The sequence below is a fragment of the Desmodus rotundus genome, chromosome 12 (genome assembly GCF_022682495.2).
Source record: "Desmodus rotundus isolate HL8 chromosome 12, HLdesRot8A.1, whole genome shotgun sequence".
In the NCBI taxonomy this organism is placed as follows: Eukaryota; Metazoa; Chordata; class Mammalia; order Chiroptera; family Phyllostomidae; genus Desmodus; species Desmodus rotundus.
In genome coordinates, this window is record NC_071398.1 from 89,861,175 (window position 1) to 89,878,209 (window position 17,035).

Here is a 17,035-nt window from a genome sequence, read left to right on the forward strand (position 1 = left end):
CTTCTGACAAATTTAGTAATCCAGTGTTTATCCTCAGTTAATACTATAGGTCCATAGTTATCAACATGTAGTAGAAAACCTTTTGAATTTACATACTCAAAAGTTTAGTGTTGTTTTAAATGAAGTGGAAAGTTAGAAGCTCTTTGCTAAAACCATCTGGGCATCTTAGAAATTTGAATCTTGAGTTGGACCCATTCCCACATTGTTATAAACCACACTACAAACTCTCAAATCAGGGATAGAGTCCTTTGTGGAAAGATGAATCCAGAAAATAAACTGAAACCAGACTTAAGTTTGGCAACTGAAGTTCAAAAGACAGAGACTTGGAAACAGAAGAAAAAGACGAGAAATTGACATAATTCAGGTAAGTTGGAATTCAAAGCATGCTGGGACTTTGGCAACACAGACCAGCTGGAGCAAGACGAAGCCAAGGCCAGGCCTGGCACAGCCCAGGGAAACGCATACGAGCTCCAGAGGCGCGTCTGCCAGGTGGATGCCTGCAAACCCAGTGCACTGCGTCCAAAGACACAGCAAGCTCACGCCTGGTTCAGGCAGGCACTGGGAACAGGAGGATGAATTCAAGGGCAGGGCAGGGCCGTGAAGATACAGACTTCCAGTTTCAGCAAGACGTCCATTTTTTCAGCAACACTGGGACCTAAGTACACAGGAAAACCTGGAGTTCTTGGATAAAATATAACAGAGATTCCAGACAGATAGCTGATTCACAGGGCAGTGGGGCAAATTCTAAAACCAAACCCAGGCAAGAGCATAAACACAGATACATTCCCCTGTCACGGACAGGCTGTCCAGAGAGTGTACGCTGAGGCCGGTACGCAGGAAGGGGCTGTTCGTGGCCACGTGGGAGTCGATGATGAAGCCTTGGGCTTGCTCTGTGTGAGGTAGAACAGGTCTCCCCCTGACCCCAGACAACAAATCGATGTTTCTCTCTCTCTCTCCCTCCCCTCTCTCTCTCTCTCTCCATTCCTCTCTCTCTCAAATCAATCAAAATTTTTTCCAGCCAATAACTGAATTTTTTTAAATGGACAAAGGACCTGAAAAGACATTTTTTTCAAAGAAGACAAAAAAATGGCCAATAGGTATATGAAAAGGTGTTTAACATCACTAACACCAGGGAACACAAATCAAAACCACAGTGAGACATCCCCTTGCACTTGTTAAGGTGGCTATTACCACACAAAAGATCAATCTGGTAAGGATGTGGACAAAAGGGAACCCTGATACACCACTGGTGGCAACGTTCACTGGTACAGCCATGACAGAAAACAGCTTCTCAAAAAATCACAAACGAAACTACCGTACAGCCCAGCAATCCCAGCCCTCCGTACCTGCCCCGTTCACAACGGCCAAGATGTGGAGACAACCTGAGTGTCTCCCGACACGTGAATGGATACCGAAAATATGATGCATATGTTTAATGGAACGCTACTCAGCCATAAAAAGGAAGGAAATCCCACCATTTGCAACAATACGGATGAAACTGCAGGGCGTTAAGCTAAGTGAAATAAGCCAGACAGAGAAAGACAAGTATTGCACGGTATTACTCACATGTGAGTAAAAAGGGGGAAAAAAGGCTGATTCCATAGAAACAAAACGAAGTGCTGGTTACCACAGGTTGGGGGCGGGGGAGATGGGAAGGCTCTGGTCAAGGGCACAGGCTTGCGAGTTCCGAGGGCCTCCTGTGCAGCGTGTCACCGTGGTCGATAGAATGGCGGTGTGTACTTGCTGCGACGCGACAGTTGCTGACAGTGGGTCTCAAGCATTCTCGCCACAAAAAACCCCCAAAAGAGTTCATTATGCAAGGTGAGTAATATGTGAAATAACTTGATCTGGTAATAATTCCACAATGTATGTTATAAAGCCCTCACATACTTTAAGTACATTTTAAATATATACAAATATATGTCAATTATTCCTCAGTAAAGTTGTAAAACACCAAAAAACAAACAAAAAGAGTCAAATTGGCTTTGTTGACATTCTCTATTAAAAATGCTGTTTGAGGTCCCTTGCTCTGGGGACATTTTAGTGAAAACATTGCTGCGTGGAATATCCGGGATTTTCCTGCCTATGCTCTCCTCTAGGAGTTTTACGCTGTCACTTTTTACTGTCAAAAATTACACTACCCACGCAGTTCAGGAACCCGGAGCTGAGAAGTTGATACAAAGTGATCCAGGGCTGGAAACCCACTCGTCAAAGGCAAACCCTCTCCAGACCAGTGGTCTCACCCTTGACTTTGGAACTTTTTAAAAAACACTCATGTCTCCGTCTCACACCTGGAGTATCTGAGTGAACTGATCGGGGGTCCGACCTGCCGTCCTGATTTTTAAAAGCTCGCTAGGAGATTCGGACGTGCAGAAACGATGGAGGGCCTCCACTCCAGAGAGACCTGCCTTCAGCGCCGGCCAGCCGCACAGAGTCCCCGCGGGACGTGGCTTCAAAACAACTTTTCACAGGCCCGGAGGGACGTCCGCCGTGAGCCCGGGTCGGGAGCAATAACCGAAAGCAAAGTTAAACCTCCAAAAACTTGAGATGGTAGAATGATTTGTTACAGACTATAAATTAACATTTAAAATAATTTAAAATTTTTTTACAAAAACCAAAAATATGAAAATGGAGGGAAACACAGGCACAAAATAAAACTTCTAGAAAGGGTAAATATATTCATTGATTTAAGTAACTCAATAAGTGGGTTAAAGAGCAGAGGGACAGACGGGCAGAGGAAAGTGGAGAACGAGATGACTGACCAGAGGAAACACCTGGAAAAATACAGCACTTAGAGATGAACAGTAGGAATCACAACAGACGACATCACAGTCATATTAAGAGCCTTGGATAAAGGAGAAAGTTCGACGTCTGCCCAACCGATGTTCCAATGGAGAGAACGGAGGAGAGGAATATTTCAGGAGGTAGTGGCCGTGTTCTACTCGGAGATTTTCAGAGCTCACCTTATCCTTTAGGGAGTCTAAGACGGTAATATTTTTCTCTCAGCTTCCACATCTGCTGTCTTAATTGAGGGACAAAACTGAACGCGGCTCAGCACCGAGCTGAGCACCACTAGTGGCTTCATTTGAGAGAGATCGGGACAAGAGGAGCTGACGGCAGTGACGAGCTAAATACCGAATTTGTTGATAAGTATGGTGACCTTGAAAATGGATTGGCGACCAGCTATGCAAGTGGAGAAACAGCAGCACTACAGAATCCGTCCCCTGTTCATTCCTTTCCCGTGCAATGGCAAGCTCAAAAGAAACTGGTTTTTCCAAATTGATACGTGAAATACTTCCTTTCACGGACAACACAGAAGTGCTGGCAAGGAAGTGAGCAACGGGACTACTTTTCCACAGGTTGCTAATGGAAACACAAAGCAACAAATAACTTTCGAAAACAACGTGACAGTGTTAGGGAGGAAGCAACGTTCCTCTACCTTCTTTCAGTTGGTGTAATAACTAAATCTACGTAAAACAGATTCGATTAACAAGAGAAAATAACCAAATATGATTACATGCTCATGTCCAGGAACCCTACATACAAGAGAGAGCCAGAGACCCACGTGTATAAGAAGTTCGGCGACAGAAAGGTAAAATGAGGTAATAATGGCATTTGGAGCTGAGGATGAGGTTAGGGGTGAGGAAGGTCACTTGCAGGATGATAAGAGCAGGTGCTCAGTAATTAGATGTGACCCTTGCCCTCTACACAGGTCACAAAAAGTTAGCTCTGGGAACCATTCTTATTATGGGCAAGGCCCCTAATTTAAATTCTCTAATGGAGATGTAAAAGTTTCTCGTGAGTTCAAAGGGTCTCGATTGTCCTCAGCTCGAAATAATTCACACGGCAAAGTGACACATCTTAGAGACACCTTCCTGAACCACCTGAAAAGCCCCTAGAAGGGGAGGCGCGTTGACTGTGCAACCCAGCAATTCCAGTCTCAAGCATGTGTCCAAGGAATATAGAAACGCACGCCCACCCAGAGACGTGGACGTGAATGCCCGCAGCAGCTTCTCCGTAATAGCCCCCAACTGAAATAATGCCGAAGTCCACGAGCAGATGAAGGAATTACAGCACATCCATATTCGATACTGAGCAGTATTTCTCCATATTAAAAAGGAACAAACGACTGATACACACAACCCCATGGCTGAGTCTCCAAACCATCATGCTGAGAAATAAGCAAAAAGTGCCAAAGTTTATGCTTTATGATTCCATTTATGTGACACTTTGGAAAAAACACACATAATCTATGCTAACAGCGAAAAGATAGTACTTCCCTGAAGCCTTGGGGGGGGGGGGATCTGTGGGAAGGGCGGGGCGTGGGGACTTCAGGGTTTATGGAAACGATCTGCGTTGTTATTGTAACGGTGGTGTGGTAACGTGAGGACACACGTTGTCAAAACTCAAAGCACTGCACACTCAGAATGCGTGTGTTTTATTACACGGAAATTACACTTCAATAAAGCTGGTTTTAAAAAAGTCTTTCCTCCTGCCAGGAACGTTTTCAGCTGTTTCCCCTCCATGCGTGTCATCTTATCATGGCGTACTTTTCCCGGATTTTCTTTCCTGATTTTATCATTGTCTCACTTATCTTAAGATGAGGTCATAAATTTGAAATTCTCTTCTATTCGCTCAAAGTAGGATGTGAATGAGGGACAATGGTATAAAAGAGGAAGAGTTTTGGAGTACTCTGGGTTCAAACCCCAGCTCTACCCATGACTAGCTACGTCATCTTGAGTACTAAAACTCTGAACCTCGGTTTCCTCATCCATGAAATGGAAATTGTAATAACACCCGCCTCTTCGGGATGTGAGGCGTGTGAAATGTGTGTCACAGAGCGGGCATTCCGTAAATGTTCTTCGGTTCAGCAAGTGTCACTTTCATTAAATTCTTCCTCATTTGTAGGACAGGCTAGCTGGAGGAGGTGAGATGGGATTCAGTGGACTTGGTTAAGCACTCACCACCTAACAGTGACAAAAGCGGCTCAGAAGCACGCGACAGCAGGGTCACTCACGCTAAGTCTGTGAGCCAGCGCCCACCCGCCACCTGCCGCCAGTGCGAGCAAGGTAAGCACAGAAATTGAGAAAGGTATTTAAAAATGTTTATAGAAGTTGGAGACGACCGTGTATGAGCTAGATCAGAAAATGTGCTTTAGGTTTAAACCTTGTACAGGAGAGGGTGCTCAGAGCAGCCTGGACCAGAACCTAAAACAACACACTGCTTCCTTCACTGAGAAAATCGTACCATGAAAAAAAAGCCAGCTGAATGAAACGATGAGTTTCACAAAAACAGATAACTTGTTCTGTTTGTATTTATTGAAATGTAGTTATAAAATTTTACACACATGTATCTGTTTATATCTGTTGAACTAATTATTTTTACAATGGGCTCATGTTTTCTATGTCTTTTTGCTCACTCTTTTCTATAAAGTCATTTGCATGAATTTTACAAAATTACCCCTGTACTGGGAACTAAATTGGTCCTTCCCCACAGATAGTTGGAAACCTTTTTTAGAGCATCCATAACTCTTAGAATAAAGATGAGGCCTCCACCCTACACTTTTCCTCAGCTTCAGGTCTGGGAGTTACCTTCGACTCTAAACATCTGTTTTTGTTTCCCTAGGATAATGGGGGAAACAACTTGGGGAAATTCCGCACGTGGGTGGTGGTAGCAAACTAAGGGTCAGCAGCCGGCAAGGTTCCTCACTTTTAAGACTCTGCTGCCACCCTGTGGCCATTCGGCATATGACCCCAAGGTAGAAAATTCACCCTCCGCTTTTTTGTTTGTTTGTTTCCTGTTCCTCTCCACCCTAACACTTACCTTGTCCCACCTTTCCCACCTAATTCCTTAGTGAGCTCCAGGAAATCTACTGAATTCTCTGCACTTCTTTATTTCTTGGTTGCCCGTTCTCAACAGTTCTGTTTAGGCAGTTTGTTACTGCTACGTGAATGTGGGCGTTTTTGCTCAATGTCAACCAAACCGCTACAAAAGCAATGAATTATACAATTAATTGGCCTCAGTCCATTCAAATAAAACTAAAAACTTTTAGAAATTAAATATAAATTATTTTACTTCTTGCCACCCAAAGAGAAAGTCACCCAAGCCACCCTGGCCATACCCCAAACGGGGTGTCGGAACACAGATAGGAAACAATTGTCGGAACAGTAAACTGAGGGAAGGTGCTCTCAACACAGCTGTGAGAGAGTTTGATAAAGCTCCTTCATCATAACTGCACGTTATTAGTTTTATGTAAGTGACGTACATCACCACTCGCCAAAATGGAGATGACACGTGGCAGGTTAGCAAAGGGAGGGAGAAGAAAGGAGTCTGTTCCGGAAGCTACGCTCTTCCTCACAGCTTCTCCCTTCCTGTGAACGTCAACTTAGCAAGTAGAACTGTGGGCAGAAATGAGGATCGAGGTCCTTCATTTCCTTGTGACTGAATTCGGTTTTAAAAGTCATTCTGTACAACCACACGGAGCTTTGCAAAGGTGACCTTCCTTCAAGGCTTCCTGCACCTAACAGATATAAGGCACGGTGGCTTAGAACACTGCAGCTCAAAAAGAAGGAAATCGGACCCTTATCTGACACCGTACACAAAAATCAATCAAAATGGATTAAAGGTTTCACAGAAAAGCTAAAACCATAAAACAACTGGAAGAAAACAGAGGGGAAAAGCGTCTCATTGACCTCTTGATAGTTTGGACACAACACCAAAAGCTCAGGCATCAAAACAAAAACAGGCAAGTGAGCTGCACGGACCTGAAAACGTCTGCACAGCAAAAGAAACTTAACAGAGGGAACGGCCCACCTACAGAACGACAGGGAAAACCTGCCAACAACGTACCTGCTAAGGGGCAACATCCACAATATGTGAGGAACTCATACAACTCAGTAGCAAAAAAAAAAAAATCTGATTTTAAAAAGGACAAAGAACTTGATGGACCATTGCTCAAAAGAAGAAATAAAAATGGCCCACAGGTATATAACAGGGTGCCCAAACACTGCTAATCAAGAGGATGCAAATCAAAACCACGGTGAGATGTCACCTCATTCGTACCTGAAAGGATGGCCGTTATCAAAAAGACAAGAGACGACCGGCGTGCGGAGGATGTGCCAACGGGAACCCTGCGCGCTGCTGGTGGGATGTACTGGGTGCGGTCGCTGTGAAAATCAGCACGCGGCGGCTCCAACAATTTAACGTAGAGCTACCGTGCGCTCCAGCACGCCCGCTCCCGGGGAGTTACCCAACAGAGCTGTGAGCGGGACCCCAAGGAGCTACCTGCGCTCCCACACTCACTGCACCGTCATCCACAACAGTGAAGACACGGCAGCAACAACCAAAGCGAGGTCGACAGGTGAACGGATAAAGGAAAGCGGCACATACACACGCAGTGGAACATTACTCAGCCTTAGGAAAGGAAATCTGCCATTTGCAACAAATGGATGAACTTGGAGGACGTGAAACTAAGTGAAAAAACCAGTAACAGACAAATGCTGCACGATCTCACTTACAAGTGGGGTTAAAACCGTCAAGCTCACGGAAGCACGCAGTGGGGTGCTGGGGCCAGGGGCTGGGGGCGGGGGGAGTGGGGTGATGCTGGTCCAGGGGTGTAAGTTCCAGTTACGCGAGACGGACAAGTGCTGCAGCCCCTACGCAGAGCAGGCGACCGCGTCAACAGCACTCACGGAATGCTTGCAGTTTGCCGAAAGGCTAGAGCTTCGGTCCCTCGTGCACACCCCCTAAAAAGATAACGCCATGAGGTGAGGGATATGTTAGTTCGATTGATGTTGTGATCACTTCCCAGTGTATAACTATATCGAAAGATCCAGTTGTACACCCCAAGTACGTACCATTTTTATCTGTCAATTATACCTTGGTAGAGCTCTTTTTCTAAATGGTGGTACTTGAAATTGCCTATCCCTAATACCACCCTAAAATGCAGTTGGTAAATATACTAGTGGACAGAGGCTTGTTTTCAAGGTAGTGTTTCTCAATGGAGTATCATTTATTAAGGTTAAATAAGAGGTGACCTTTGAGGATGAACTTTTGGGTTTCTGTTTGCAAGCTCACTGAATCGGGAGACCCTGAGGAATTGGAGGCGGGCTGCGGGAGCAGTAAAGGCACGGTCAGTGGCGAGCGCTGGGGAAGGGCTGGGAGCAGCAGAGCGGGCCTGCACCGTAGGGAGCTGGTGGGGACCCGAGCTGAGCAGTTCACGAAGACACGGACCAACAAGGCCCACCCAAGCTGGAAGGGGCCCTGCAGTGGACACAGGACCGGCGCTGGTGTGGAGACTAGAAGTCCGATGATGAGAAACATGGTAAGAGTTGGTGGCGCTGCTGCAGGAGGCCTTCTAGGTGCTTCCATCACCCCTGATGGGTGAATTTTAGAGCAGTATTTACACATCAGAACTTCTGCTGGTAACTGAGGGAAATCAGAGACACTGACCATCACTCACTCCTTCCAGTGGCCTGAGGGAGAGCAAAGAGGGACCATCCGAGAGTGAGGCATGACTACCCCCGCGTCCAGTGTCGTAAGAGACCGTGTGGAGGTGAAGGGCGCGGGGGAAAGAATGGACAAGGACGAGCGGCTCCTCCTCCAGCCACAGAGGAAGGGCCACAACTGTGTCTTAAACTGGAGGGAACCACGTACATATCGATACCAACGGTCTCCCAGGGAACTTGTCAGAGGAAACTGCTAGCACAGAACCACCCAGGTGTGGGCAAAACAAAGAGTTCCCCTTCTGGGACGGTGGCCTGTCAGTTGAGAGCACCTCCCTCTGGGGAAGTCGAGTCTGCGCCCCCCGTCACTGGGGCCTCCTGCTCACCAAAGGGCAAACCTCCCTCGGAGAGGCCGGGAACCTCCCTCCACAGGCCACAGAACCAACAAACCTTTCCATACATCAAGCCTGGAACCTATTCTACATCAGGACAAAGGTACTCAGTAATGTGACCTCAGAACTTGATTCTTAGGCCAGAGGGGGGTGAAAAACCCAACATGTTCACTTAAACAGTCAGATATTATGCTTTTATCCAGACTGGAATATGCATTCCCGGATATTTTCATCTTTGGAACAGGTGGTTTGAAATGCAAACGAAGCACCGAGTGTCAGAGCTGCGTCCTAGCAGCAGCTATTTTGCAAACGTTACCATGGCACCAATTCAACAGCGTTCCTAGAAGCGGCCACACCTCGGCAAGGTCTCTCTAACTCCGGACGGCAGAGTTCAAGCGAACTGATAGACCCCGGCCGAGGAGGAGTCCTGCGCCGACCATAGGAGGTGGGTCTGTGCAGTACAGCTGCCGTCTGCAGCTACTGGACACGGGGAACTTAGAGAGGGAGAAACAGAAAATGGACCGTCCCCACAAACACCTGCAGTGTGAGCCAAGCCTGCAGACAAGATGACGGTAATCGTAACTGCTAACATTTGTTTTTAGCTGCGAACAGATTGTGCGCAGATTGGGCAGGGCCAGCTCCACTCTCTGGCTACTCTGGTGCACACTGTGCTGTACCAGCACTTACTAAACCCTAGCTGGGTGAAAATAAAGCAGATTGCTCGCCCAGGGCAGCAGCCCAGGGCGCTCCCAGCCGGAGGAGGACGGAGCTGGGGTACGCAGGTCTCCACTTCTCGCTGCCAGCACATCCGCTCTACCAGGGCAAGACGCCTTCCCCCGGCACAGACAAAGAGGACCAGGGGACAGGGACACGGGAGTCTTGGCCAGCCCCGGCCTGGGCTAACCAGGGCGTGTCCCTGCCTGGTGAGGGGAGAATGAAAGGACAGATACCACAGGTTAGCAGGACAGCACAGCCTGTGATCGATGACTAACTGACGGCATGACCCACAAACTCTGTCAGAGTTCCAAGGGGGCAACGGCTCTTCCCTGTTTCCCCTTCCGATGAGGGGGATCAAACAGGCCATAGGGAGCCACGGCTGGTTGGCACTGAACAGCCATCAGCAAGGATGAAACTCCATTATGCATGAAGGCCATTAGCCCTCAGATCCTGCTTAAAGACAATAACGAGGCACCGTTCGCAGCTAAAGTAGCCAGAGGAGAGGAAGAAGGCAAAGGAAGGAGTGCATGGGAGAGCGGTTGGGGGTCTCCATTCCGCCTCCGTCTTGAAAGAAGCAAAGAGCTCTGCTTCCCCGAATGGTAAACCTGGGACCGTTGTATATTGTTAACTCACCCACCCACCCCCACCCCCCGGAAGGTAGAACAGGGCCTCTCAGTCCTGCTTCCACGACACTTTAGCCCAACCAATCTGTAAATGTTCCATGGGTGAACTGAAATTGTAATTTGAGCAGCAGCCTGAATATCAGGTGTGCCCCCCAACAGTGGGCCACCGCCGGGGCGTGATAGGCAAAAGAGAGTGCGACTTTGGGCGTGGTTTCAGGAGGTTCTGGCATTCGGAGACACCCAGTCCAATGAGGAAGGCTGAGCGAGCAGCAGATGCTGGAAGAAATCGATGCTCAGGACCAAGCAGGAGATGGTGTCAGTCCCAGGTTATCAGTCCATGGCCAGGGGTTATGCAGAAAGAGTCCAGGGCCCCAGAAAAAGCTTTGTGAGGTGGAGGAAGCCTCAGGGCAGGAATTCACTGGCAGCAGGAAAATACAACGCTTAGGAGACGGAGACCAACCCCCTTCCTATGGACTAAGTTGACATGACAGAGGTTAGGAGCAATCCGGAATGTGATGGGTGAGGGACGCCCAGGGTTACTGCAGAGACATTAGCCGTTACGATAAAGGTGATGTAAGTAAAGTCACAGTCCATCTACAGCTGGACTGAGGTCCTGAAATGCTTTCTGTCCGGGGCAAGGATACAGAAGGGACCGCGTGGGTTTCCGCCTGGAGATCAAACACAGCACCAGCTGAGGCGGTCGGGGCTGAGGCTGATCAAAGTGTTCCCGTAGGAGAGGCTGTAACAATACCTCTGAAGTTATAAGTTAGACTTTGAAAAGTAAAAAATGTACTTTGTTGCAATGGTCACTTTATCGCTTTTAAATTCTCTGCTTTATCTGTTTTGTTACCTAGACAAAGTGTTACATGTAAAAAATGAAACCATAAGTATTAGAAGAAAATACAGGGAATACTTAATTCCTTTTGATGGGAAAGTCTTTTCTAAATGCACTAGTGACAAAGTAAATCATAAGGATAAATATATATCAGACGACATAAAAAAGAAAATGTAGTGCAACTAACATGCCATCAGCACCATTAAAAGGCTCTAGAGCCCAGGTAAAACACATGCGACAAATGTAACAGGTAATATCCCTGACACATGAGGAGCGCTTGTGAATCAATAAGGAAACCCTCAAACAAAAAACAAAAGGTAAGGGACCAGATACATTTCACAAAAGAGTAAGTACTACAGGCCAATAAGCACGCGAATAGGTGCTCAGCCTCACTAGGAATTGAAAGGGCACAGATTATAACCACAAGGAGATGCTCAAATTCTCAAGGTGGCCAAGGGGGCTGTAAACCGGCACAGCAGAGGCTGTGGCAGCACCGGTCTGCCTTCCTAGGAAGCGATGTGAGGAAGTCTGACCTAATAATATGACTTCTAGTCATATTACTAAAGAAAAGAGATGCAAATGATCTCTTTAAAGAAACATTCATCAGGTGTGATTTATAATAGCAAGACACAAGAACCTGAATGCTATCGTTATGTACTGTGGGTTTTTTGAAGAACTTCAACGACGAGGAAAAATGCTCACGACATATTACTAAGTGAAAAGGCACAGTATAAACACGACTTTGTTCACATCGTGCGTAACGCACAGCAAAACCACCGCAGGGAACGGGCCTGTGCACGGTAATGGAAGTGTAAACTGATACAAATCGGCAGGAGTTTTATTTTTCCTCTGTGTGTCAGTGTTATTAAAAATTCTACAAGAAACATGTGCTGCTTGTATAATAAAAAGGCGTTATAAAATATTTTTAAGCTATATTATAATGCCCTGGAGGTTGTTGCTTGGGAACAATGACGACCAAAGGAATATTTTTTAAAGAAAAAACATCACTTAAAGATCTCAACTCTCTGGTTTTTAACATCCCAGAAACTACCTGAAATATCCTGAAGAGCCGTATTTGCTTTTAGAAGAGTAAAGTTTCCAAAATGCTCTAACAAGACCCACCCACGGGAAATAAAACTCTCGGTTGCGGACGAATGAGTGTCCACGACCCAAAGAATACTCTCCTGGCGCTTCCTTTTCTTTATGGCATTTTTTTCCATTACCATGTATCCCCCTCATACCCTCTTCCACCCCCCTCCCCACCCCCGCTGGCATCCCCTTGCACCCATTGCTCGACTGCCTCAGAATCTGTGAAACGGGGAAGGTGTATTGTGCCTTTCTGCTTTGTCTCCGCCTCCTCCCTAGGAGTCTCAACAAAGATGAATCCGGAGCTTTCTAAGCAATGGATATATATTATTATCTTTCAGACTCAAGGATGTTACCATGGTTATCACGCTACCTGCTTTAAGGGAAAATATGACTCAGTAAAGTAATGCACTGTCTTTAGTTTCTCCTGCACTGGTTTTATATGTAATTTCTCTTCCTTGTTTAGGATTGCGGCTGGAAGACACTAAAACTAGCGACGGAGCCATTATTTGAGGAATACCTAGCAAACCGCGGAACAATGGTCAAGCCTTATTACTGGCTGAGCTTCTGTCGAGACTGCCCCAGTGGTCCTTCTCATATTCGGACAGGCGGAGAAGCACGAGTTTCCTGCACAGAATTCTATCGGGCTTTTGGATTCCCTTATGGGCCAACACACCCTCAAACGGAACACCTCCTGTTGGATGAGCTTAAAACCTCTAGTGGGAGCCTGGTGCAAAAGGGGCAGCTGCACTGCCAGTAATACTCACCCAGAATCAATGCTACTTGAGACGAACGGGTACTTGGACGCGGCCGTCTACAGTAACGACGGCATCAGGCACTTCGTTCTGTATTCCAGCAACTCCCCTTGCAATGAAGCTGACCACTGCTGTGTGAGCAAAATGTACAACTTCCTGCTCACCTACCCAGACGTCACGCTGAGCGTTTACTTCTCTCAGCTCTATCACACTGACGCTGATTTTCCGGCCTCGGCATGGAACCGTGAAGCTCTCCGGAGCCTGGCTAGTCTATGGCCGAAGGTCACTCTGAGCCCAGTAAGTGGGATCTGGCATTTTCTCCTCGACAACTTTGTGAGCGGTGTTTTCGGTCCAACTGTTTTCCAGCCCATGCTAACGGGGAGAGCACTGGCTGACAGGCGCAATGCGCATGAAATCAACGCCATAACAGGAGTGAAACCTTATTTCACGGACGTTCTTCCCCAGACGAAAGAGGACCAGAACGTGACCGCCCCGGCAGCTGGAGAGAGCTACGCCTTCACCAGTGTCTTTCCTGGACAGTCTCTCCGAGTGACAAGTGCACAACCACAGCCCAGCCTGACGCCAGACCCCAGGGTCCCCGTCGTCTTTGTGCTTGTGCCTTTCAGAGACCTGCCACCAATGCATGCCGCTCAAAACCCATACAAGCCCAGGAATGTTGTAAGGCACTTAAACATGCCCCAAATGTCACCCTGGGAAACCAGGGACCTCAGGAGGCCTGCCGCGGCAACGCCAGTGGAGACAGTGGCCATCACAGAATGGTCTGTAAGTAACAAGGCAGATGGAAAGAAGAAGAAAAGTAAAGGGAAAAAATAACATCTACATTCCAACAACATAGGACCAAACAAATCATCAGAGGACTTAGATGGTAGCCAACAAAAACCCAGAAACTTTCTCTCTGAGGTGTGAGCCAAGATGGGGATGAAATGATACACCAGAGGCAAAACCTGAATTATTTACCATCTTAACTATTACAGAGCGACACTATTTTAAACATAATCCAAAACGTTTCCATAAGCAACTTAATATCTTCCCTTTATTTTGAAAGCGGCAGGCTCAAAGGGAGCCATTAGTACATTGCCAGTGTTTTGGTGTGAAAAAGAAAATGTCATTATCCTGGTCTACTCATATCATCTCTCCATTAAAAAAGCCTGTGGACTAAATGGCTTCCTAAATGGGTTTCAGTATAAAAGTTTCCTGTAAAATTGGAAAACAACCTGAAGTTACTGTCATTAAGTGCTGCTTGCAAAAGCAAATCAGGGATTTTCCATTAATTGTTCATTGCGGACAGAAGATTTTAGGCAGCCCATTTTTTCTAAAGTGGTTCGAAATAGCTTCGTGGTGGGAAAAAGCTCTTCTGCTAATTCAGGAGATATAGCTGCAAAAATTGATGTTTGACATGCAGCCACCTGCTCAGTTTGATCTTTCCCAGCCCAGGCCTCTCCCTCCTGAGCAGATGGTAGAGGCAGCCTGGCACGTGAGACCCTCCGGAGGCTCCTTCTATCTCACACTGTGTGGCCCCAAGCCACTAGCACTGGCTCTGAAGCCTCCTCCTCTCCCTGCCTGTTGCCCTGTCCCATCAGCGACCTCGTAAGTTCCCATAGGTCTGGTTCTGTCTCATTTCTTCAGTTTCCCTTTAGGACCCAGCACAATATGCAGGCAAAATACGGGCAGCGAGGCTGTGCATCTTCATCTCGAAACTACCAGTCACCGTTCCCCACCCTTCTTCTCCATTCTAGCCAAGTGGCCACGGAACTGTCCTGCCGTGGACATGCCTTTTTGTGGGGTTAGCATCCATTCTTCCTTCTTCGGATGTAGCCCCTCAGTGCATACTGGTAATTTGTTTTACCTCCTTTTTTCTGAGCACTTTTTTTTCACCAATGCACATCTATACCTTCTCTTAAAGCCTTGTTCAAAACACCCTTCTTGGAAAGTGCTCTTTGACTAACCTCTGAACACGTACACCACGCCACTTCGTTTCATTTGTATGCACTTGCTGCCTCGCTGTCTTCTCAAAAGAAAAGAAAAATGTCTAAAATGGAAATTTCTGTTGTGATTAAAATAAATAAAAATTTTAAAAGGAACATCTATTGTTAACCTGAGATTTTTATAAAATTATTGGAATTTTATTTGGGGTATACAGTAATTATTATTTAAAGAGGTACTTGTGAAGTTTATTAAATCATAAAATCACACCTACAGTTTGGGATATAGAATTTAAAAAGAATCCAACGTGACAGATTCAGCATCTCTGATCACTATAAGCGTAGATCCAGGTGGGTGACTTAGATAGTGGTGTCAGCGAGTCTGGGAAGCCTGGGAGCCAGCTCTAAAGCTTCTTGCCAGATCAGCTGGTGATACCCCAGCAGGAAGGACCTGCCCACCTTGTGGGCTCCTCAAAAAAAAAAAAAAAAAAGTAGATGCAATTAGTTGCCATGAAATCTGTCCCCAAAGTGGTCAAGAAGACCACAAAAATTAATCTGGCTACAAAGAATCCAGACAGGACACAGTCTGAAATGTGTGATGATTTGTATTTCAAATGTGACCCTGGATACCAATGGTGTATCACAAAGGGAGAGATGTTGCCAGAACTACAGCGAACTGCTTTGGGCAGCTGAATTTTTGTACTGGGGAGTTAACACTGGGGCCAGGAAGAAGGATATTACTGCCAGTCAGGGCTTCGACAACAGACTACGAAAGAGCAGAAAGGCAGAGGGCCCTAGGTAAGCACCACTGCCTTATCTGAAAGACAAGGGGCATGAGCAAGATCATCTTGAAGGTTCCTTCTGGCTCCATCTGCTTAAATCGGCACGCAGAGCAGTAGTTCCAGGGAGTGAGCTCGTGCTGTCAGCAATGGGGTCTCTGACTCACCCCACATGGGCTCTTGGTCGAGCCAGGCTGGGCCACGGATGTAGGGAAGAGTAGAAGTTGGAATGCTCCACCTCTTTTTGGCAAACTGAAAGTGGTGGTCTAGAAGAATTTGCGCCGTCACCACACATATGCAAATTCCAGTAAAGAACATACAAGCCAATAAGCGAACGCAGCAAGCGGGAATGGCGATCTAAAAAGGGCAGGGAGGTAAATCCCAAGAAACTGATGAGGGTGGGGAACGGGAGTATTGCCTTGGTCGGTCTACCATGGTGCAGGGTTAGCCTCTCGGCTTCGTAAGTTCAACTACTACTTAGTAGATACGGAGAGAGCGGGTTTATTCATCAGCAGCAGACCTGGGGTAACACAGTTCCCAGGACTGACGTGTAAAAGCAGAAAGCTGACGTGCTGACTTCCAGTGAGACTTACAACTGGATGTGCAACCAGATAGTCAAGTTGTCCAGCCCATCGGCTCTGCCATGTGGATAAACTACACGAGAAGCCCAGCTGGAGTCAGAAGTGTCCTTTGTGCGGTAGAGGCGCTCAGTATGTGATTCAGGTGTTCGGTGCTAGCAGACTCTGCTTACCCAGGATGGACATCTGCCACGTGAAATGAAATGGAGTGATATACACAAGGGCACCTGTGCCCTGGACAGCGTTTAGGAGGCCCAAGAACGTTTCATCAAGTTACACTTTAACTCTGCTGGCCTTGGAGCCAATCCTCTCTCTACCCGGTAACCTATACTAATTAGAAATAATATTACTACCTAACATTTACTGAGAACTACATGTAAAGTACTTAGAAAAGTACTTTACATGTATTAACTCATTTAATCCTCCCAATCATCCTAGTAGGTAAGTACTTCAAATATGAACCTGGATATCAGTGGTATATTAGAAAGAGAAAAGTGTTGCCAGAACTATAGGAAAGGAAAGCATCTGGGCAGTTAAATTTTTTGCACTGGTTGGTTAAGACCAGGGTTAGAATGAAGAATGTAGACAGGTCAGGAGTCCAGGCCAATACAGTAACTGCTTAAATGAGAGACTGGTAAGAAAGCATAAAGATACACGGCCCCAGGCAAGCTGTCTCTGTTCATTCACCTGAAAAACAAGGGACATGAGAGATCGTCTTTAAGGTTCCTTTCAGCTCTATTTGCATGCATCAAAGCGGTCGTTCCATGCAGTGATTAAAGCACAGGCATCAGAATCTGACAGTCCTAATTCCATATCAGTCTGCTTCTTGCCAGCTGAGTAGCACTGGCTGAGGTACCTAATCTCTCTGAGCCTTAATGTTCTC

General features: G+C 46.6%; 2 protein-coding genes across 2 annotated transcripts in view; one reads left to right on the forward strand and one right to left on the reverse strand.

Moving 5' to 3' along the window:
* RGL1 (ral guanine nucleotide dissociation stimulator like 1) overlaps window positions 1-17,035 on the reverse strand; it is a 225,283-nt gene that overhangs the window by 203,361 nt on the left and 4,887 nt on the right. The window lies entirely within an intron of this gene.
* Window positions 9,192-14,931, forward strand: APOBEC4 (apolipoprotein B mRNA editing enzyme catalytic polypeptide like 4). The gene is given in 3 exon segments (XM_045188931.3): window positions 9,192-9,408; window positions 12,564-12,838; window positions 12,840-14,931. Coding segments are annotated over 3 exon segments (1,128 nt in total). The 5' UTR covers window positions 9,192-9,402; the 3' UTR covers window positions 13,687-14,931.